We start from the raw sequence: 23,509 nt of genomic DNA, 5'->3' as shown, positions 1-23,509 counted from the left end.
TAGCAATTAAAGTGCAAGGCATGCAGTATATGAAAACGGAGAGAGTGGAAGTACAGGAAGTACAATCACACGTTTACCTTGGAGTTTTTCCCTCCGGGGCGGGTGGTGTGAAGCGACTGGCTGTAGGTGCGCTGGACGGCTTGTTCTGGGGTGGATGGGGATTTATCAGAGGAATGATCAGAGCTCTTTTCCACCATGTTCTCTCCCTCTGGACTCTGGGGCGTTGGGGAGCGCGAGCGTTTACGCAGGACGGGTGAGCAGGCCGGCGAGCTGCGGTTCGAGTTACTGGCAGTGCTACAGAAACAAGAAAAATATCCAGTAAAAAACTGATTCTGTATTTCCAAAGGAATACAAATGTCTGTTTGATGATGGCCGGACACTTTAAGCTCACAGGTTCCAGACACACTGATTTGCAGTGCTCATGTGTCAAAGGAAGTTTTCTTTAAACCAGCAAAACGCTTAATAAACTAAATGTCTTTATGAAAATGTGAAAATGCAAAAGGTTTCTAAAAAAAAGTTAGGTTCAGGTTAATCCAAAGCCACTTGCTCACTTTAAAAACAACAGAAGTCAACCACTAAAACAAACATTTTCCCATGAGGCCACTCACTGGCCTCTCACCTCTGCCCTGTCAGCTTCTAGGAATGCATTCAGACTGACATCTCACAACTCTGACCAAAAACACAGCACGCAGTTCTGCTAGGAACGTACACATCACTGATAATATCACATTATCTGTTGAAGAAATTATGAATGCACATTCATAAGGTGTTTTTTAGATCAGAAAAAACAATATTGGTCAAAATACGCAGAACTAAACATCTGATAATCTTTCTGAAGCACAAAACTGAGAAGAAAGGAAGAACTGAGTCTTCATGAACAGAGTCATACTGCGCATGTTCATTTTGTTATTGCCTCTTTTATTTCCTTAAAGGGGTTTTCGGAGAAACATTTCATGCAAAATTGATACTTAAAATAAAGCATAACTGAGAACTCCATTAATTCTTAGGCTAATGAAGAGCAACCTCCAGACAATAAAGTTATATTCTGGGAAAAACCATCACTCACTAGCTGACCTCAAACACACAGAATCTCAGAATTTGCTTACAAAGGTCAAGATGATGTGGAAATGAAAAGCTGTTTTCAGTCAAATGGGGAAGCACTCCATCTGTGCAGCAATCCTCCATCTTCCTGCTGTCAGCCCTTCATCTGTCCATCAGAAAGGGGTAGGGTTGCCACCCGTCCCTTAAAATACATAATGGTCCCGTATTTGAGAATAAAATAGCGCGTCCCGTTTTGAATCAATATGGGACGGGGTTTGTCCCGTATTTTCGGAGTTGTCTTCAATGCAGCATATCATGCAGATCATCCAACTGGCATTCTGTGAAGACTCGTCCTATTCTGCACCTGATTGGGTAATATTCGCTGCTATCGTTGGATTGATTGGTTTGTTTCAGGTTCACGGCCAATCAGAGTCCGAGGGGGGCGGGTCCCTTGGCAGAGAGTCGATTTGAAAGAATGGCGGAGGCTCTCCAGATACCCTCCACATCCACCCACCCCCCGCATCAAGCGCTGGAAAGAAAGCGGATGCAAAAGTATCGACGAGTGCGGGAGGAATCAAATGCTTGGCTGGAAAGTGTCCGCGGAAATGAGTATCAAGATCAACAATTTGTCGGCGAGTGTTCTCTGTTCCGCGCGGTGGCTTGTCAGATGTGCGACAGCATGCCTCGGGAGAACAACATTCATACACTTCACAGTAAGGTTTATTTATTCAACATTAGTTTATTAACTAACATGAACTAACAATGAGTAAATACATTTGTTACAGTATTTATTAATCTTTGTTAATGGTAGTTAATAGAAATAAAGCTGTTCATTGTTTGTTCATGTTAGTTCAGTGCATTAACTAGTATTAACAAGATTTTAATAAAGTATTATTAAATGTGGAAATTAACATGAACAAAGATGAACAATTGCTGTATAAGTGCAGATCATTATTAGTTCATGTTAATTTATGTAGTTAACTAATGAACCTTATTTTAAAGTGTTACCGATTTGTTTATTACGGTTAAGGTGTACAGTGAGACACATAAGCATTCTTTTAATAAGCGATCATATAGATATACTTAATAATAAAAATATAGTGCCTAAGTGAAGCAAATAAACAACGTAACTAATTTAAATGATTGCATTCTTCAATAGGCTACTGTAGAATTAACAATAGATTATATAAAATAGAGTAACTTACCAATAATAATAATAATAATAAACAATTGTGTGTTTCACATGAATTTAGAAATGTTTATAGATCGGTTATTTATTATGTGGTTTCACTGTTTGGATGTTGTTACTGTCTGCAAACAATGACAAATATTTTATCAAAAATCTGTGTTTTTTGCCACGCCACCTTATACAGTTACTAAAGTTCATTAGCAATTCCTATTTTTATGAAAACATGTTTTAAGTTGTGATTAACCACCACTGGCACGTCATCGGACCTGTGGTCATTGTGGCCCCGAGGGGTGTCCACCCCCCAGGCGTCCCTTATTTCTCTGTATTGAAGGTAGCAACCCTTGAAAGGGCACCAAGCTCTTTCTTAATTACTAATGTTCTGTACCTGAGCTAAGAGCTGCCCGTCTGGAAAAACAAACAGTGTGACAAAAGACAGATAAAGAGAGAGAGAGAGCGAGTAGATAAACACCTCACAACCTCTCTGGGTTCATGATATCCACCTAATGCACTTGTGATTTTGCCCATGAAGCAACACTCAAGCACTCTAGGAGCCATTACCTCCCAGAACACAAGTCCACGTTTAGAAGGTTCTAACAGTGAATAAATCACTGCAGATGAAACCTTCACAGAAACAGTGGGATTAAATGACCGTTGAATAGATCTACCTCTGTCATGCTGTCAGGAATCTGTTAGATCAGCTGCTTAAATGTTTTCTTTTACATCATTGCATTCAATTTACAAAGTGAGGATGGGAAGCACAGCTCTGGAAAATGAACTGCTATGTTGCAGTTTTAAATTCCATAATAAAAATCTAAATAAGTAGTCTAACTACTAAAATAAATCACTTCAGGGTGCCATAAATGAAAAAGAGCATCCAAACCTTATAATGTACAGTCTTAAAACTGTGATATTTAGATAAAAGCAAAACATGTCAAATGTAAAAACATGCTAAACAAGCATGCATAATTAAATATTAAATATCTACTGATAACTTACTGATAAATTCAAAAATACTACACACCAGAATTACTATACTTACCTAAAACTAAAACCATAAAAAAATATTTCCTAAAAGAAAAGAAAAATTAACTATAATACTAAAAAAAAAATAACATATTTCATCTAGATGAAAAGGCCACTTCTCATTTCCATTTAGTTGAACTAAACTAAAATAATTAAAATAAAAATGAATACACACAGCATAATGAAAACACACCACATAATTAATAGGAATATCATAATTTTATAATCCCCTTTACATTGAACTTTCTTGGTACTCATCTTCATCTCTTTTTTTGTAATTGTATTATTATGTATTAAGTATTATTATATTCCTCTCACAAATCTGAGCTATGTGTGTACCTTTTTTTTTTTGGGACGGTTCCTTGTTATGCTATAATTACAGTTCAATAAATCATAATAAAAAAAAAAATGTAAATAAAAACTCAAAATATTCCAAATATTAATAAAAAGTCTATAATAGTATCTCGATGATACTAAAATAAAGCGTGTGAATAAAAAAAAAAGCTAGTAATTCATTCAAAACATGTCTTTTACAAAAGCCTCGTCCATCATGTCCAGCATCTGATGTTAGTGAGAGCTCTCTTAACGCCTATAAAAGTGAGAAAAGGTCTTTGGCAAACACTCTATAGAAAAAAGCTGTTGTGGGCGGCTGTATGGCTCTCTTTACCTCCCACCTGTCACAACGACAGGCCACAGAGGCGTATTCACACGTGTATGTACAGTATGTGTGAAGGGTGCAGTTTTCACCCTTCTGCTTAAATGTTGAGACCAAAAAAAAAAATCAACACACAAGGTCTAAGACAATTTCTCAAACCACCAGTCAGAGGATCCGGCTCTTTCACGGTAGCAGCCAAAAGGAAGTGATAAACATCTTTCTCACACTCGTTAAAGGGGTGAAAACACTCCTATGTGATGCAAAAAAGCTTGTTACATGCAGCAAATGCGATGCAATGCCCTGATTAAATGGCGCATGTCAGCTACTCTTTTAAAAGCATCCAGCTCACGGATGCTTTTGCCACTTTGCAATATTTAATAGTGTAATTGATAAAAATAACTGCTTGGAATTGGATGAAAAATGGCTTTATTTGCTATTAAAATGTTAAAAATTATTCTATTATATATTGCAAGGTGGCAAAAGCATCTGTGAGAACTAAAATACAGGAAACTGTCGCTCATGGACATGTCAAGTGCAACTACCCATCATGCAAATGCAAAAACAACGACTTTTCATGATTTTCATGCAAAAATCACACACAGACAAACCTGGTGGCCATGGGGAGCTACGCGAAAGCATTGGGCTCGGCTTCATTCATTCAGTGCGGCTGCGGTGTGAGGATGGAGTGATGTGACGAGAGAGGAGGAAAAGAGGAGGCGGAGCTTATCACCTCTGAATCCAGCATCCCTGTTTTTTCGAGCAAGCGTTCTAATTTTTTCACTCTTCTGCATGGCTGTTTCCTCTAAGGTCCCATTAGTCGTTCACTATTATTAAGTCAGGGTCAGCGGGGGCAGGAGGACGGTGAGCTGGTGTGAAAAACGGCTGCTGTGGTGCATTGTGGTGGTTGGGGTTGATTTAATATTCATGAGTTTCTTGAATGAAGCCACTTGCGTCAGCAGCCTGAACGTCAACAAGCCAGTCTCTGGCTCTCTACCCCTCCCCCTGTCCAATCACACCACTCCGTCTCTCACTCTTACTCGCTCGCTCTCTGTCTGCTCCTGATGCATATGCCAGCAGATTCTGCACAAACATATATTCTGGACTGTATAACTTGTATTGTTACCAGTATTACTATTGCATATTGCATGGTGCCTCAAATCCTTGTTGTTGAACAATGTGATCTTATTTTTCTTAATGAGACTCTTGAAGTATTTTTTGGTGGTTGATAAAAGAGGTAAAAATATTGATTCCTGTGATGACAAAGCTGAATTTTTTTAGCAGTCATACACTACTCACATGATCCTTCAAGAAATCATTATAATATGCTGATTTGGTGTTCAGTTATTACCAAATACAACCAGTGCTCAGTTACTTTAGTGAAACAGTTTTCACTACTTATTATTTTAGGGAAAACTATCATATTTTTTTTTTAGGATTCTTTGATGAATAGAAACAGCATTTATTTAAAAATTATATTTCTGAAAAATCACGTGACACTGAAGACTGGAGTAATGATGCTGAAAAATCAGCTTTGCACCACTTTCACACTAATTCACGACGCATATTTTAACTGTATTTTTGATCAGAGAAATGCCGTCTTGGTGAGACTTTAAAAAACATTTTAAAAAATCTGAATTAGACCAGAGGCAAGATCAGGTTATGATTGATTATAGATGAGATCAGCAAGGTCTAAGGTGATAATATTGCATCAGATCATGATTCAATTAGATCACTTTAAATCGGATCAGTGTCAGATGAGATCAGAATTAAATCAGATGAGAATTAGATACAAGTCAAACAAATCAGGTGTAAACAACTACATGAAATTAGAGTCTAATATCACAGATCTTAAACATGAGTCAAATCAGACTGTAATCGTAATTCATGAATAATCAGATGGTCCGCAATCACAAGATAGCGGAAACAGAAAGAAATTAAAAATATCAAAGATCAAATCAAACCAAACTGAACCATTAATGTGAATTGTGAATCAAATCAAACTAGTCTGATCTACACTGAATCAGAGATAACAGCACATCTCTTCTTAAAATAGACCTGTAATCTGCTCAGTCAGGGCAGTGTAATACATGGCAATGCTTGTCAGCTGAGCTACTGCAACAAATCACAGCAGAGAATAAAACACAAACATAACTGGAACAAACAGCCCATCTTTACTGTAAAAAATAACAATAATAAAAGCACAAAAAAATCCCCGGTTGCCAGTTGGTGGAAAACACAGTGTATTGCATCCATGGAAGCTTTCAATCAAACTTTGTAAGGGGTTGCAGATTCTATCCAGATAAAAAAAAAAAAAGAACGAAATGCTTAATTGCCATCTAAAAAATCCATCTAAAAAGCTCTGGGACTAGAGGAGTATTAAAATATGGATACATCAACTCATCAACTTCTCTCCTTCAATTGTCAATTACGCTCATTCTTTCCTGTAGTTTGTCATCAATCCGGCAACCCTCCGTGAAAATACACTTTTTACAAGAGTCAACAAATATTAGACACCATACAGTTTGATCATCTGTCAACACATAATGTAGCACACCACCATCAGATATATTTTTCATTCCATAATACACACACACACACACACACACACAGTATTTTTAACAGTATGCAGTCTATACTGTGCAGTATAGCCGAAACTCAAAAGCATTCTTCAGCTGTGACAGACTACACTAGAGAGGGAGCTGGTCATATGACCACATCTGGTTTAGGATGTAAATTATCTTTATACTGTATTCTACTAAACAGAAACTATAAATCTGGATTATCAAACAGGATTATTCTTACTGTATCTTTTAATCATATAAAAGTAAACAAAATAGCAAGAAGAGTAGTAAATCTCGATGCGTTTTCATGAGGGACTCATAATTGTATATCAACACGTCTCTTGGATTTGACTGCAGTAAACACCCACAGATGGGCACAGAGTGAGCCCCGATCCAAGGACACACTCTGCAGTGCTCAAGAGTCCCACCGGAGGACACAGAAGCACACAGATGCTGAGACTGTCCACACTGTTACTGCAGAGCGGCTTATGAGCAGAAATCTGTACAGGGTAAAATTAAAATAAACCATCTACAAAAAGTACACAGTTATTCCATGTTTTTTATAGCACATATTATGGTAATATCTTGTCTCTTTTGTCGTACTATGGTAATTGTTTTTGCATATATTTAACGAAAGAGCAAGCATAGCTATTGTAACTTACATGTGTGTGGCTTTTGGCTTTTGCTACCAGTTATTTTAGCGGTACAAAACAGCTTGTTATCCTGCTTTATATTGCAAACTATATTTCTTATCATATTGTTTTAATGCATTGTCAAAATAAATTGTCATAAACACACTGGTTTTTAGCACAACTAGTTTAACTGCTTACTGCACTTGTTATTCTTTACGTTATTTATTTAAGCCCGAAACACACTGCACGATTTTAGCAGTCCTATAAGATCATTGCATATCACACTGTCCGACATCTATCAAATAAACTTGGCTGCGATTTATGTGCAGACTGTATGATGTTGATACCTATTGACCCGTACAGTCATGCTGTATTTCTGACAATCTCAGAAAATTACCTTAGGTTTACTTTAGTCGCAAGACCGTGACAACGGCTGCCTTTGAACCTCTCTCACTGTACGACACAGGAGCACCGATTAGGAAGCACGATCACAGAAATCACCACAATTGTTTCACAATGCCAAAATTTTTCGCCTGGGTCAGCCGGAAATCATGCAGTGTGTTTCAGGCTTTACAGTGGCAAATGAATCAGAAGTTTCAAACATTCACAGGTGTACTATTTGATAGCAATCTTTCCTTAGAAAGCCACGTTTCTAGCATTTGTAAAACTGCATTTTTCAATCTCAAAAATATATCTAAATTACGGCCTATGCTCTCTACAAAAACAAAACAAAAAGATTTTTTTTCTTATGTGATAATTTCTTATGAGACACAAGCTCAGATAAGACTCAAGATCTCAACACAAGTTATTTTTAAACAAGTTTATCAACTTCTGATCTGATATGGAATAAATCTGCACCATAACATCATTGTCAAACATTTCCATTTAGCATGTTTGTGACTTTAAACACACAGTACTGCATTACAAATGACAAAAATGTGTCCAAGACAGTTCAATGATAAAAAAAAAACAGAATATGGATGTATGAAAGGATATAGGTTGTGCCAACAGTTCAATGATAAAAAAAAAAAAACAGTTAAAATTAAAACTCTTTAATCATGCGACTGCTTCATAATAAAACCATTAAATAAATACATTTTATGGATGACCATTTCGTGAATGAGAGGAGGTAATTCTTTCTTTGCCATGACAATCTGGCACTTCTGCAGCTACTGGAAGTATGTTTTGTTCTTAGTTTAAGTACTGAATGTTCCAATGTGGAGTTTTGCACACTTGTGTGTGTGTGTGTGTGTGTGAGAGGGAGAGAGAGAGAGAGACAGGGTCACACAGTGGAGCCAGCTGTCTTAACCGTCAGTTGCTTGTGTACTGCAAACACATACGAGCTTCATCACTGTGTCTGTCACATGACTCTGTTCCCCTTTCAGGATTTAACTGATGGTAAAACTAAGAAAATTATTAACTATCTTTACATTTATTTTATATTAAATTAAATTAAATTAAGTTAAATTAAATTAGCAGACGCTTTTATCCAAAGTGACTTACATTGCATTCAGGCTAACAATTTTCTACTATCATGTGTTCCCTGTTATTCAAACCCCCGATCTTGCGCTTGCTAATGCAATGCTCTACCAGTTGAGCTACAGGAACACATTTTATTTGAAAGAAGAAGCTCATGATTACGGAAAAGGAAATTATATTTCCGACTATCTTTGGCCTATAACAATGCATTGGGTCAGTTGGCAAATCTGTGACTGCATTTGTCGGAAGGAGGGACTTTGTAGAAAACAACACGTTTGCGAGAGCTAGAGCATAGAGATCCTACAATAATGTACAGTATTTGAAAAATAATGTGTTTTTTGAACATTAAAGCATGTCAACATATTTTGTTACACCAAATAAAGCATCATATGACTCCTTTAAAATTAAAGTCAATCATCTCAGCCTCAGCCTCAGCTGTGAGACTGCCAATCGCTCGGAGCTATGGAGAATGAATTCAGTTATCAGTCAATGCTGTACTTGGTTGATGTAAACAAGTGGACACTAATACGTCATTGCAGATTTCTGACAGCAACAGATTCAGACCGCATACAGCACAATGCAGGTGTTTAGAATGAGCATGGCGAGCCAAAATCTCTTTCCTGCAACACTAAAAAACGACGTACACACAAACAAGCACTGCACAGAGAGGAGAAGCCCTTGACAGACCAACTGGCATCTGCCCGTTTATCTTACCAGGCAAGCTTGAAGCCTTTCATTAGTGAATTACAGGCTGTCCAGATCCCACTGTGTCATCTTTCCATTTTACGGGCCGCCTTTCCCAAGGCATCCCGAGCAGGATATTAATCCAGGTGGGTTTGGGTGATCCCAAGCACAGGCGATCAGCCCGACTCAGAATGCTTCATTCTGTATGAAAGTGCGGTGCCAGCCATGCTTCCACATACTGTGTGTGAAACACTCGTGTGCACCTCTCTGTAATGCAGCTCAGCCTCTCTCTCTCTCTCTCTCTCTCTTCCTGCAGATGAGGGCATGAGCAGATCTCTTCTAAATCCGGCGCTCACTGAGCATGCTCAGATCCTTCAGGCCACTCCCCCTTGCTTCCTTCCTGACTCAAAAAGATTCCTGTCCAGTCGCACTGCTGCTCTGTGTGAGGGACTATGAGGCAGTTGACAGCTGGTCCTCTAATCCCTTAATACAGATGGACGGTAAACCTGCGAAAAGAGTGTGTGTTGATGTGTGTGTGTGTGTGTGTGTGTGTGTGTGAGGATGACAGAAATGTATTGTTTGTTCTCATGTTCTATTCCAGTTTGAGCTGCTATATGCCACACACACACACACACACACATACACTGCTGATATTATGGCAAATATCTAGTCACATGTTCAGGCCAGCAGCGCTTCCCTGATCCCATCGACACAGAGGTCACCAAAACATTCACAAGCTGTCTGAACACGTAAACCTCTGTTAAATTTTGATGTGCATTTAGGCCGTATTTGCAAGTAATTAGCAATGGAAGTTTTCACGGCACAAGGATGTGGCTTTCAGATTTGACTGAGTATAAAAGACAAGACACTGCTGAGTCACTGTCTCCAAATACTCTTAAATACAGTGACAATGATTTTGCAAAGTATGACATGTTCCTGAATAAACATCCTTTTTTTGTCCTAGAACAGCATTTAAACCAACCAAAACATTTTTGGGGCATGAATAGTATTCAAAAAGATAATTTCCGTATTATTTTAGTGGTTAGGAAAGTTGTTTCTGTACAAACAAAATGTGTTGCTTCAAGTCTTACTTGACACAATCGCAGTCAAATATGAACAAAAATACAAAAGGAGTACTAGGGATGTAATGCTCCTCTCAGCTACCAATGTAATAGATTTCAGGATATTGATTACCCAATACGATTTTCTCAACATTTTTTACAAATTATAAATGAAAGATTTATGACAAATTAAAACTGGAAAGGTGTCCTATTATTTTTGTTTGGACAAAATTTCTTTGTGAAATTAAAATGTATCTAATGACAAAACTAATTAGAAATTTTTAAACAAACACCAAATCAAATAAATAACACACATTAAAGAAAGGCAACCACTGTATTTTAATCACAATCCAAACAATGTTTTTAATAACTGAATTGTATAATTTCAAAACTGGGTTTTGTTATTTGTTTATCTATACTACATAAAACATCTGCATGTGGCGCTTATAGAACAGCGGCAATATAATGTTTTCTTGATTACCGCTGTAAACAATGCAGCACTGCACTTTAATATGTAAATTTACTTTAATATGTATTATAAAGAAAATACCATCTAAAACTCTCATGTACATTCACATACCCAACTGTATCAAAATTTGTTTAAAATTTCAACTGACTTAATTTGTCACATAATTGTATTGATTTTGATCCGGCTAAGGGTGCATTGTTGCATCCCTAGGAGTGTTTAAACTGACAGGCAGTATCAGCATAATCAAAAGTGAATTTCAATGAGAGTTAGTGATTTTGGGCAAGACTAGGGAGATTGTTGGCATTGTAACAAAATGCATGCAGATACACAGTGATACACCACAGAAGCTACCATTGGAAGTGCAGAGAGTAAAGCGTTCGATTGTCACCCAGTAACAAACAATAGGACTCTGACTTAATCACTGTCAGTGTGAACACACCTACACTGAAAAGTAAGGTGTAGAAACAATTTTCATTGAGAAATTGCTAGTACATTTCACAAACTGCAAAGAACTTGCAAGTAACACATTTAATTAAATGTGAAATTCTTAAGCAGAAAGACACACAAGAAAGACAAAAAGAAAGAGGACACCTCTTACTACTACTTCCAAATACTGTGATACTTCTCAAATGACCAGCACACATGCCCATTTACAGAGATTGCTAAACACATCCATCAAATCTCAAAAATAGCCATATAATTCTCATTTTCCAATTATCCAGAAAATGATTCCCTATAACAGTATTAGCCAATCGGAGTGCATGTCACTGTGGTGCTGAATGGACAGCTCCATCACAGGCCCTGAATGTGAACACATTGCATGCTGTCTAAAACACAATTTTATCTGGAAATAAAATGCACAATATAGGTTTGTGAAGACAAAATAAAAAATGGCCAATGTTTCGCTCCACCTTGGGATTTAATCACATAATGTGGCACAACCTATATCCTTTCATACATCCATATTCTGATTCTTATACAACCTGGACATGATATTACTTGTCCCAAAAGCGGTGATGTCCAAATAAGGAATATGTTCAAATATAGAAAAATTGTTTCATTGGCAGTGCTTCTAGAATTTCCCAGCATTCAGTGGAGGTCAGTGCTGATGTGAAATATCAGCATTGCACATGTAATCGGCTGTGTCATCGGTTGCACATGCTCCTTTGCCCTTGCTGGGTCTCTGGGGGTCTGAGTGGGGAAGCGCAGAGCAGACGAGGATCTCTGGCTCCAATGGCCTGCGGAACCAGGCATGGGTTTATTTCTGCGGGTCCAGTCCTGCTATGTTTAGCATCACAGCCTAACAGCCTCCAAAAGCTGGTACATAGCCCCGCCCCCACAGCATCACCATCTACTGCCACATGGAGGCTGTCAGGAGCCAGCCAATGAGAAGAGAGTGTGAGGAGTCAGGTGATGAGGTGACTGTCAAGCTTGGTTAGTGAGTGTACTGGAGACATGAAGTGAGGCAGCTAATCCCTGCATGAACGCACACACACACACACAGAGAGAGAGAGAAACAAACCCAAGCACTGCACACAACCCTGACTAGCAAAAACAACACAGATTATTATACCACTGAAGAGATTTCAGAGGGTTAGAAGATATTACTTATTTCCAATATGAGGGCAAACTTATTAAAATGAACACTTATTTTATAAATATTTTTACTGAAAATGTACACAATTTTTTTTACATTTTTATTATTATTTTGAATTGACAAGGCTGTGGATAGAGTTTTATGCTGAAGGGGGAAAAACAATCGACCAAACTGAAACAGTTATTAGCTGATGCTAAGTAAAAATATTGGCCTAAAAATTAGCCTGGAATACCAGTTTGTGACTCATAAATGTATAATTACAAAAATAATAATTTTGGACTGATTGTTGAGAAGAAATAAGAGGAAAAGATAACTATGGCAAACTAACTGAAAATACACTATTACTTTCAGTTATAACTAATTTATTCAAAAATGCATTAAAATATTGAATGTGTACAATTATGATTATATATGCAGAAAGCTCCACAGACTCACAGTACTACATTCTTATTCAGAAATTGTATATATAAATATGATCAGATTAACAGATTAACAGTGTACAACGATGTTTATTAAAGAATTGTTGAATTGTGCTCAAAATCGAAATAGATGACTTGTGATGCAAACACTGAGGTCTCTGGTGTTTCACTGAGATTTATACAGCAGCACTGGTGAATCCCACATAGGAAGGAGAACTCAATCAGTTGCTCATGACCTACTTTCACTGGCTCTATGCGGCCCACTCTTCCTCACAAAGAACCCAAAGGACTCTGAGGGTTAACTCATTGTCCACAGACAGACAGACAGACAGACAGATGTCCAGACAGGACTCAGCTTGCATATGGCTGAGGAAAGAGTCCATTTAACGGAAAGTTCGAAGTGCACATGAGCTTACTATGAGAGCTGGGCCTCTGTTTACAGCTCAGTGGAAAAGAAAGAGTGAGACAAGAGCAAGAGAGCAGAATTTGATTGGGGTGTTAGATAACATCAGTCTGCAGTTCTCGGATGAATCATCAGCTCTGGTAACAGGACACTGCTGCTGCAGGTTTCTGTCTAATCTTAGATGAAAGATGGACTGCACATCCTTCACAGGGATCTGGCTAATTAAATAAGAACACAAGAACACATGAGGCAAACAGAACATGTTGAGCACATTGACACATTATTACAGGAACAAAGTCAAGCAATAATGTGCTTTCACATCCTACAACAATTTTGACAGAAACTATGTTGGTGGCACTGAGAAAACAGTCTAAACACTGAATAAAACCAGAATCACATGATCTACTATAAGCTTTGATCTACAGTGTGTATAGTGCACCCATCAACCAATGACCACAGGTTAACAATTCAACATATGAACTATGAACATGTTCATCTAACATGACAACCAAATTTTTTTCCAAATACTGTGTTTGCTTCAAACAATTTAACAAAGTGTTAAAACATTTCGGACCAACAAACCTAAATCCTCATAAAATGTTTTTTTCTGTAAAAGTGTGCTTGTGCAATCACCTTTTAAAATAATGCCAGCTGGCTTATTACCTAGAGCCACATTTACACTACAGATGTGGAACAGAAGCGGTTCTGAAGTGGCATTTAGGTGCATTTACACATACAACACTTTGTAATGTTGCTCAGAGGTGGCATAAATGCATTTACACAGCAATTACAACTGTATAACTTGATACTAGGAGCTGAGGTCGGTTTGAGCAGGCATCATTTTGCCTGGCTTTGATGCGGCATAGCACCATTACAATGAATTTTGAGCAGGCACAGAGCAGCTTTAACTCGGCTGCGTAAAGATACCCATTGCCACACTGGCACAAAAGTGTTTCTGTATTGGCATTCAGGTGTTTCTACACAGATTGATTAATGCTGCTTAGAAGTGGCATACATGCATTTACATGTATATTTTGATACTAGAGTCTGAGGTGTGACAGAACAGGCATAATTCAGTCTTTAATTTAATTCACCTTTACACTGAATTTTGAGCAGGCACTGATCAGTCCTAACTCAGCTGTATAAAAATGCCAATACATTTTAAAAGCCTAGGATGCAAACACCTTTTGTGGCCATGGTATCTGTAAACAACTACATGACAGTTGTTAGGAAATGAAATATTAAATATAGAAAGAAGTTTTTTAGGGAGAGAAAGCAATGAATAATGTATTCTTCCGATTATAGGCTCGCTGCACTTTTCTTTTGCAGCATAAGCATTTCCTAACAAACTATAGCAGAAAGGGCAACTCAGAATGTTGCTGATCATGTCAAAGCAAAAACCCTGTCCAATGTACAATGTCTGATCTCACCTTAAATACACAGAGGAATAGGGAGTAAGGCAGGCAGAGCGATTTCCTTGTTAAAAAAGCCTGCCTTGAACAACTGCTAATTAAAGAACAGGCACACTAGTGCATGCACACACACACACACACACAAACATCTGTGTTCATCAAAGCTTTGTGACTGAAGAGAAACAGATCTAGTTAGTCTAGTTACTGTGACAGGGACACAGTGACCCTGAGCTCATGTCGACCAGAAGAACATGACATGACTCTTTCACTCTCTCATCCTCTAACACAACTGTCTGTGTGTGTGTGTGTGTGTGTGTGTGTGTGTGTGTGTGTGTGTGTGTGAGTGTGTCTGTGTGATGTTCATTCTGTATAGCATCACTTTGTTAAAGGGCTACTTCAACCGAAAATTAATTCTCTGCGTACACTGACTCAATCTCATGTCATTTCAAACATGTATGGGTTTCTTTCTGTAGAACACAAAAGCAGAGTTTCTGAAGAATATCCTGGCTGCTCTTTTCAATTTAATGAAAATAAAGAAGCTCCAAAAATGCAAAAAAAAAAAAAAAAAAAATTTACGAGAGAAGCAGTAATGCTCTATTCATTAATGGATAATGAATTTGAATCAGATTCTTGTCGATAAAACCGGTTCATAAAATTGTCAGCATAATTTGTTCATAAAATCGACTAATTTCAACTCACTGATTCAATGATTCATTCACAAAGATCAATCATTTACATTGGTACACTCTTAAAAATAAAGGTTCTTTATTGCCATCAATGGTTCCATGAAGAACCTTGAACACCCATGGAATCTTTCAAATGCAGGAAAGGTTCTTTGTAGTGGAAAAAGATTCTTTAGATTTTTAAAATGCTCTTCAAAATGGTTCATTTAAGAACTGCTAACTGAAAGGTTCTTAGGGAAACCAAAACTGGTTCTTTTATGGCATCACTGCAAAAACACCCTATTGGAGGCTTTACTTTTAAGAACATATTATACGACTTATATACGATTATATTCAGAAATACTAAAGGCACAGTGCTGAGAGAATACTTCATGCATTTTTGGGTGAACCATCAAAACCTCATGCGTAAGTCTAACCACATACATTATAACATATTAAACTTTTAAACTGATCACATACGTTTAATGCATTTTACATTTAAAAGGCATAGCAAGAATTAGAATGTATTATAATAATTTGCAATGCATTTTTCATTTGAGAACTTAAAACATTACAAAACTTTATAAAACAATGTGTATTAAAAGGCATTATAAATGCAAATAATTCACAAATACGTGACTTTCGGTTCAAAACGGCTGAAAAACAAATTATTACCACACAATCATGGCTTATATATCCATGAATAATAGGGAGTTCTGTTCAACTTCTCTACGTAAAGCGTAATTCAATAGATCACAGGAAACCATATCTACTACAGTAATTCAGGCTGGATCAACTGACCATGAATTTCTGCGTGCCAATTACAGTCTGTACACAACACCTTTCAAGAGCCGTTTTATAGACAAAAACACAAAAAGTACTCACGGATCCCGGCGAAAGTGCAGTCTCTTCCTGAGCGTGGACACCCGTGGGTGACAGCCCATCTTGACGGGTGAGGTGCATGTTAAAGTCCTGCTCTGAACCATGATGCTCTACACTCATGTAGAACTGCACACGGTTCACCCACCCTAGCGGGATGAGGACTCCTCATTACTGAACTCACTTCACCCCCTCCTCTCCTCTCCCTCGCTCTCTCTCTCTTTCTCTGCACGGGCCATGTCTTGTCCTGCGGTGACCTAGATCCTGCGTTTTCTCAGTGTGTGTGCTGTGGATCAGTACAGCTTGTTTCCTCACCTGAGGTGTGACAGTGGTGAGACCACCAGCAGAGATGCTAATATAACCATCAGAGGCTCAGAGGCACACAACGATTGCATGCTTCTGGCCAAAAATGCATATTAATATGTAAAAACCAGAGAAACACAGATGTGATAAGCTGAGTACATTTGGCTGTTGATTTGGATGAAGTAGAATTCAAACAATATGACAAGCAAGTACTTTATAGGGTTTGGTTTATTAGGTTTTGAATATCTTTGGAATTTTTTAACTAAATTTTCCTTGTCTTTTCCGATTTATTGGCGGGGGGGGGGATATTGTATAGAGACTGCACAGGCAATTAAATATTAGACTAATAAACTAGCAGCAGCAACAACAAAAAGTACATTGTACATTCACTACATAAATTTCCAAGACTTAATAATAATTGTTTTTCATAACTAGGTCGGGAAATTCCCCACAAATTCCCTGATATTTCTGATACACATACTTGGGCATTTCCAGAAAAAAATTACAAAATTTCTATACATAATTAGCATTTTAAATGGGAAGTCGTGGCCTAATGGTTAGAGGGTTGGACTCCCAATCAAAGAGTTGTGGGTTCTAGTCTCGGGCCGGATGGAATTGTGGGTGGGGGGAGTGCATAAACAGCTCTCTCTGCACCTTCAAAACCACGACTTAGGTGCCCTTGAGCAAGGCATTGAACCCCCAACTGCTCCCCGGGCGCCGCAGCATAAATGGCTGCCCACTGCTCCGGGTGTGTGTTCACAGTGTGTGTGTGTGTTCACTGCTCTGTGTGTGTGCATTTCGGATGGGTTAAATGCAGAGCACAAATTCTGAGTATGGGTCACCATACTTGGCTGAATGTCACTTCACTTAAATGCAATAACTATGGACATTTGTTTTTAATTCACATATACTGAATTGCATTACATTATTTCTAATTTTATAAATAATACTTTTTTACTTAATTTTTTTTCATTAAATTAATAATATTAACACACTAATTTACAACAAATATTGTCAACATTTATTGCTATAGGCAGTGAAAACCATGTGACAAAACTTAAATTCTGTTAATTACTGATGTACTTTAAAGGTCCCGTTTTTCGTGCTTTTTTAAGCTTTGATTGTGTTTACAGTGTGCAATATAACATGTGTTCATGTTTCGCATGTAAAAAAAAACAAATTAATTCACCTATCTGTAAGCCGCTGTTTTCACTGTCATAAAAACGGGCTAATGACTTCCTTGTTCTATGAAGTTCCTCCTTCAGAAATACGTAACGAGTTCTGATTGTGCCAGTGGTTCCTGTGTTGTGATTCGACAGCAGCTGAGCGCACGCGGCCCTCCAGGAAACGCGATTGTAAAACAGTAAAAGAACGCACATGCTGGAGATGTACTTAAACTCACAGGAGCGTTTTTACTGACGAGATGCGCATGAAAATCGCATTCGATTTTTTTGCACAGCTCTACCATCTAGTTAACACAGCGTTGCCCTTTGTGTAATAAGTTACAGAAACTGTTAAACTCACCAACTTTAATAATAAAATACACTTACCGGTTGTGGTCCATAAACAATGCCTTCTCCAGACAAAGAGGGAACTGCTCCATCTTTCAAGAATAATCTTTGTGTGAATCCGACATTAAACTGATTGAAATTGAGGAAGCTGTCTTCAGCAAAATGTGCTACACATAGTTTTACATGTGGATTATAATTTTCGGGAACCGAGTTAAACATAAATTGTAACCATTAATCTCCAAGTACAGCGTCCCTGGGAAGCCCAAACAAAGAAGACTGGACTCCGAGATGAAAATAACAGCATTTCGACGACATGGCGACAAACACAAATGCAGCTCTTCCTTCTTCTCCGTCAGAGCGCAACAAGATCAGGGCCCCCTTTTTTGTGTATTCATGTGGGCGGAGGTTAGTCAAAAAACTGTTTTAGTGACGTCATCACTGCAGGAACTAGAGGGATGTAGTCCAAACGGGTCTTTCATTGTAGGCAAGTTCTTTTAAATAAAATATCTCGCTTGGCATTGAACTTTGAGCTTTAGAATTTAACAGATATTATTTATACTCTAACAACAACATTACACACTAACTAAAGTTTGAAACATGGAATCACGAAGAACAGGACCTTTAAGCAGTATTTACAGTTTTATAGTTCAGATCAGAAATAATGTATATTCCATGAAAAAAAAAGCAATGACATAATTCACATAATTCAAACACTTCCTATTTTAATTAAATTTTCAGGCCAATTTGATTTAAATTCCCACTGGCAAACTAAAACGGGACCTGTAATGTATGCATGTGTGTAAATGAGAGTTAAGGGACTAAGCTGTGATCACTTCAGCCTAACGGGACACAAACAGGCTGAACATTCATCACCTTTAATGAGCATTAGCTGCTTTTACGTCACAACACAAAACTGATTTAAAAATAAGCTCATGGAATCAGCTGAAATCAGGTTGCTGAGTGCACAAAAATGAGCTGCTGGCGATTGCGTGCATACTGACTTTAACAAACTGACTTTAGCAGGTGTGGAGATGCACACACACACAAATGACCTCTTTTCTGACAAAAACATGGTAATAATGCTCATAAATGTTAATAGCAACAATACACAAACTCAATTAATGTACAAGCAGTGATGTTCACAAGACGCATTTCATAAATACAGAAGAAAGAACACAGTGTTCCAAGAAGTCCAACAAAAGCACCAACGAACAAGCGCCCGAAGCTTGGAGATGAAAAAACGCTCATATGATATTCCAGCCGAGGACCGGCGTGTTCTCTGACCAGCTGGGCTCAACAAGAACATTAGAGCGCAGCTAAAAATCTGAACTTTCACTACAAAACTTGCTTAGATGATTCAAAATATGTCGCACCTGGTTTAGTTCATGGTATTTCTGAGATAGCGACACAAATATATGGCCTCAGAAGAAGCCATGGGAAGTTCTGTAGTTCTACTGTCATATGAAAGTGAAACACGCAAGAGTTGTTTTTCAGATGGCACGATATAGACAGTGAGATCTGTGGTCAGACTCAAAACCAGACAACAGATGCAGAACTTGACACGGAAAGAAGAACAACTTCATAAGCAAAACTTGAACCACCAAAAACAGATACTTCTCATCCACACTGAGACTAAACCAGCTGCCAGAAGGATGTTCACATCATGTCAACATTTTCAGCAACTGCTGAAATTGCAAAGATGAAAAAGAGAAAACAAAAGCTATTAAAAATAAAAGATATTTTGTCAAATGCGAGATATAAAGTGTTTGATTTTATTTTTTTATTTTTTTTAGCATTTTATGTAGAATTATAGGGAGGCAGTCATGGCAAATGTGACATCTTTCTCTGCTCTAACCACAGCAATCATCTTTAAAAAAAAAAAAAAAAAAAAAATGCTTTTTATATATATATATTTTTCCTATTGCAGCAAATGGGAATGCAAAAACAAATAAAAATTAAATAAAACATCTGTGGTAGTTTCCATTAACCACTATAGAAGTTCACCCAACTGTGACAACTTCCATTTCTGAGAATTGTGGAAATGTGAAAAAGATCCATAATGAGGAATAAGGTAGCAATTATAAGAAGTAAAATCATACAAAGTACATTTACAGTACACTGAAAGCAGTATGTCAAGAGAATTAAGGAAATATCACATACAATACATATTTTCCCATCACAAGTGAATAGCTGAATAGTGAATTATATACAATTTCAGCCAGATTGTGAGCTGACCAACCACTGACCTCTGTTGGACTCATAAGGAAACTACAGTGAGAGCAGTACTGTATAATGCATAAATATCAGACAAGTGAGATAAATGCCTCAGCTTCCAGGTACTTTAACATGTAAAAGCCACTGCCAATGCCAATGACATCTAAAGCAGCTCAGAGTGTGTACCTGTCGTCACGGGTGTTGGGGCTCAGGTAGCGTGTGGACTCTTCCTCATGGCTGCTCTGCAGGCTGCTCTGCTGACTGCTGTAACACAGAGCGTCACATTACAATCACAACACAACAAATACACACATACACACCACATGTCCACTCATACTGAGATTGAGACAACAGAAGGTGAGTTTGGACACACAGTGATGTTTTTAATTACAGTAACAAAAAAAAAAATGCTCAAACATAACATACAAGATCAACACACAATGTGCATATAGTTTAACAGTTCACTGTTTCTCAGTTTACAGACTTCCATCAAGTGTCTTATACAAGATATTTTAAGGAGACCATTTACACTTTTCCACTAGAGGACAGTAGAGAGTGTTCTATTTGACAAGTGTTATACAACAACACAACAATACATGCATTTAACCAGTTAACCTTGACATGATGATCAAGTACAGTGTGCAATGTAGACTTAAGAAAAGAAACGACAGAAAAACATCCTGTGCATTCAACCACAGAAGTGGTTCCCCCGAGTTCTTTCATATTGCATGAAAAGGAAGCGGGTGACAAATGACCCAACAGATCAACATACCAGAGCCCTACATTGATAAACACTGGTGTATTTAAAAGTGGTTTCTACCAGCAAACACTTGACAGCTTACAGACTACAGTACACAGCTGATTCATGCCAAACATCTAACCTCAAAATCCCTGTACACTACCAGTTAAAAGTTTACACTTACTCATCCTTTATTAGAGGTATTTTCCACATTTTAGAATGACAGTAAAGTCAGACAATTTCTGAAATGACAAACATAAGTATGAGAATTATAAAGTGACCAAACAATCTTTTTTTTAAAGAAATGAATACTTTTATTCAAGGATGCATTAAATGGATCAAAAGTGAAAGTAGAGACTTTTACAGTTACAAAATATTTCAAACAAATGTTTTTTTTTCTTTCACCTTCATCAAAGAATTCTTAAAAATGCAAAACGAATTCTAGAAAAACATTAAGCAGCACAACTGTTTTCAACATTGCTAATCATAAAACATGTTTCATGAGCACCAAAAAAAAAAAGCCTATTAGAATGATTTCTGAAGGATGACGTGACACGGAAGACTGTAGTAATGATGCTGAAAATTAAACTTTTTCAAATAATCATAGAGTGGAAAACAGTTATTTTATGTAAATTGAAATAATATTTCAAAGTAATACATTTTACTGCATTTTTGATAAATTAATGCAGCCTTGGAGAGCAAAAGGGACCTCTTTCAAAAACAATGGGTATGCAATGGATGCAAAAAAATAATAAATCTTACACGTGATTGAGGAGGATAATTTTTTTTGCTGTAAGAATAAAATGCCTTGTTCCAGCTATTTTCTATTTGATCAATTAATAATTTATGAACAATCAAGATCATAAATTCAGTCAAGTGTGTCCATACTTTTGACTGGTGGTGTACTTCCGATCTAATTTCAGCTAATGTTAAGGCTGCTTGAAGTAAATGTTTAGGTCAAAGCAGAAACATATATACTCCATGTTGTGTTTTTTGTCTATTAAAAGCCAGCGAGAGTTATGAATATTTAAGACGTCCCTAGACAAACTCCTGTCAGCGTTCCTGGCAGCAGCAGGCGGCTGCTTGTTCTTCCCTCCAGCCTATGAATGTCACAGCAGAGACTTCAGTCCCTTCAGAGAGAACAGGGAAAAAGACACTCATGCACACACACAAACACAAAGGTCTGCTATGGCTAATTTACCAGAGCAAGAAGACTTAAATGAAGTGGTGCACATTAATCATGATGGACAGCGGGAATGAAGGATGGATGTGTTTGTGTGCTGAGATCAGGCAGTGCAGGAGGGTTCGGCCTCGTGCTCATACAGACCTGCTCTCACTGCCGTGCTCTTTTTTCTCGCCTCCTCGCAGCCACTTGCGCAGGAGGAAGCGTCTGCGTTGGGGTGAGGCACTAGGGGTGGAACAACTCGACCACGCTGCGTCCTCGTCGCTGGATGGCGTGATCTCAATAGACGGAAGCTGCAGGTACTCCTTACTCCCGGAACGCTGAAGTTGTTCCTTCTCCAGCTGCTCCTTCTCGCTCATGACGTTCTTCATACGGTGCATTTTAAAGCGCTTGCGCCGCAGAGACGGGCTGGACGAGCTGGACAGGGCCGGATCCACCTCGCATACATTGCACTCACCGTCTACCGGGCCCTGGATCTGCAGCGCGGGCAGCTGGAGGGTTTCTGACATGGTTCTGCTTCTGCTCGGTCTTACATGAGTCCAGAAGCAAGTACAGATGAAGATCAAAGAGCTCAGCGAGTCCACACCTGGGCTGAGCTAAGTTCAGCACTTCCTGTGAGATGGCTCACTGTTGACATGTTGGGACTTACAGAAGATTTCTTTTAAAAACCTTCTGTCCAGAAATTCAGCATAGCTCCCTAGAGGTCAGACGAAGGTCAAAGGATCTACTAGATTAGCAGTTCCCAAACACTGGAAAATTTAGATTTTTTTATTTAAATACATTTTTACTATAAAGATGTGTGCAATTTAAAAGTTTTTTAACACACATTATTACTTTTCGATTGGCAGAAGTGCATCAATAATGTATTTATTTGTTTGAAAATTGTTAGTTTTGATTTAATCAGGTGTGTTTGAGAACCACTGTTCTAGGTGGAAAGATTCTATGCATGCACATAATCATCTACACAAAACATTAGGACTTTACAGAAAAGACTACACAGAAGTGACAACATGCAAAGCAAATCAATCACTATTAGTTAGCAAAAATGACATATTTTGTTTTCTCACACACATGCTTTTTCCTGCTCTGCTCTGGAGTATTACTGAAAAACTCAACATTAATAATAAGAACCACTTGTAATAATTGGGAAACAATAGTAACTGATAATAAATGCCCACCAAGTTAGAATATAAGAAAGATTTCTGAAAGATCATTTGACAGCAAAGACTAATGATGCTGAAAATTCGGCTTTTATCACAGGAATAAATTACATCTTTAATTGATTCAAATAGAAATTTGTTATTTAAATTGTAATAATATTTTTCAGTATTATTATTTTTTATTTTTGATCAAATAAATAAACCACTGGTGGGCATAAGGGACTTCTTTCAAA

At 37.7% G+C, this 23,509-nt stretch overlaps 1 protein-coding gene across 3 annotated transcripts in view; it reads right to left on the bottom strand.

The window, feature by feature from the left end:
• The window catches only part of LOC113092600 (GRAM domain-containing protein 1B-like), a 48,972-nt gene that overhangs the window by 6,699 nt on the left and 18,764 nt on the right, over positions 1-23,509 (bottom strand). Inside the window, exons 2-4 of one of the 3 annotated variants that reach the window (XM_026258262.1) lie at positions 22,261-22,813; positions 20,381-20,458; positions 78-294 (exon numbers count right to left, since the gene is read on the bottom strand). In XM_026258262.1, the coding sequence (XP_026114047.1) occupies positions 78-294; positions 20,381-20,458; positions 22,261-22,625 (660 nt within the window). In that variant the 5' untranslated portion in view covers positions 22,626-22,813. The remainder of the gene's footprint in view (positions 1-77; positions 295-20,380; positions 20,459-22,260; positions 22,814-23,509) is intronic. The other 2 variants (XM_026258263.1, XM_026258264.1) reach the window with 2 other exon arrangements.

Source organism: Carassius auratus, unplaced genomic scaffold (assembly GCF_003368295.1).
Source record: "Carassius auratus strain Wakin unplaced genomic scaffold, ASM336829v1 scaf_tig00214664, whole genome shotgun sequence".
Classification (NCBI taxonomy): domain Eukaryota; kingdom Metazoa; phylum Chordata; class Actinopteri; order Cypriniformes; family Cyprinidae; genus Carassius; species Carassius auratus.
This window is presented reverse-complemented; position numbering and strand designations above follow the sequence as displayed.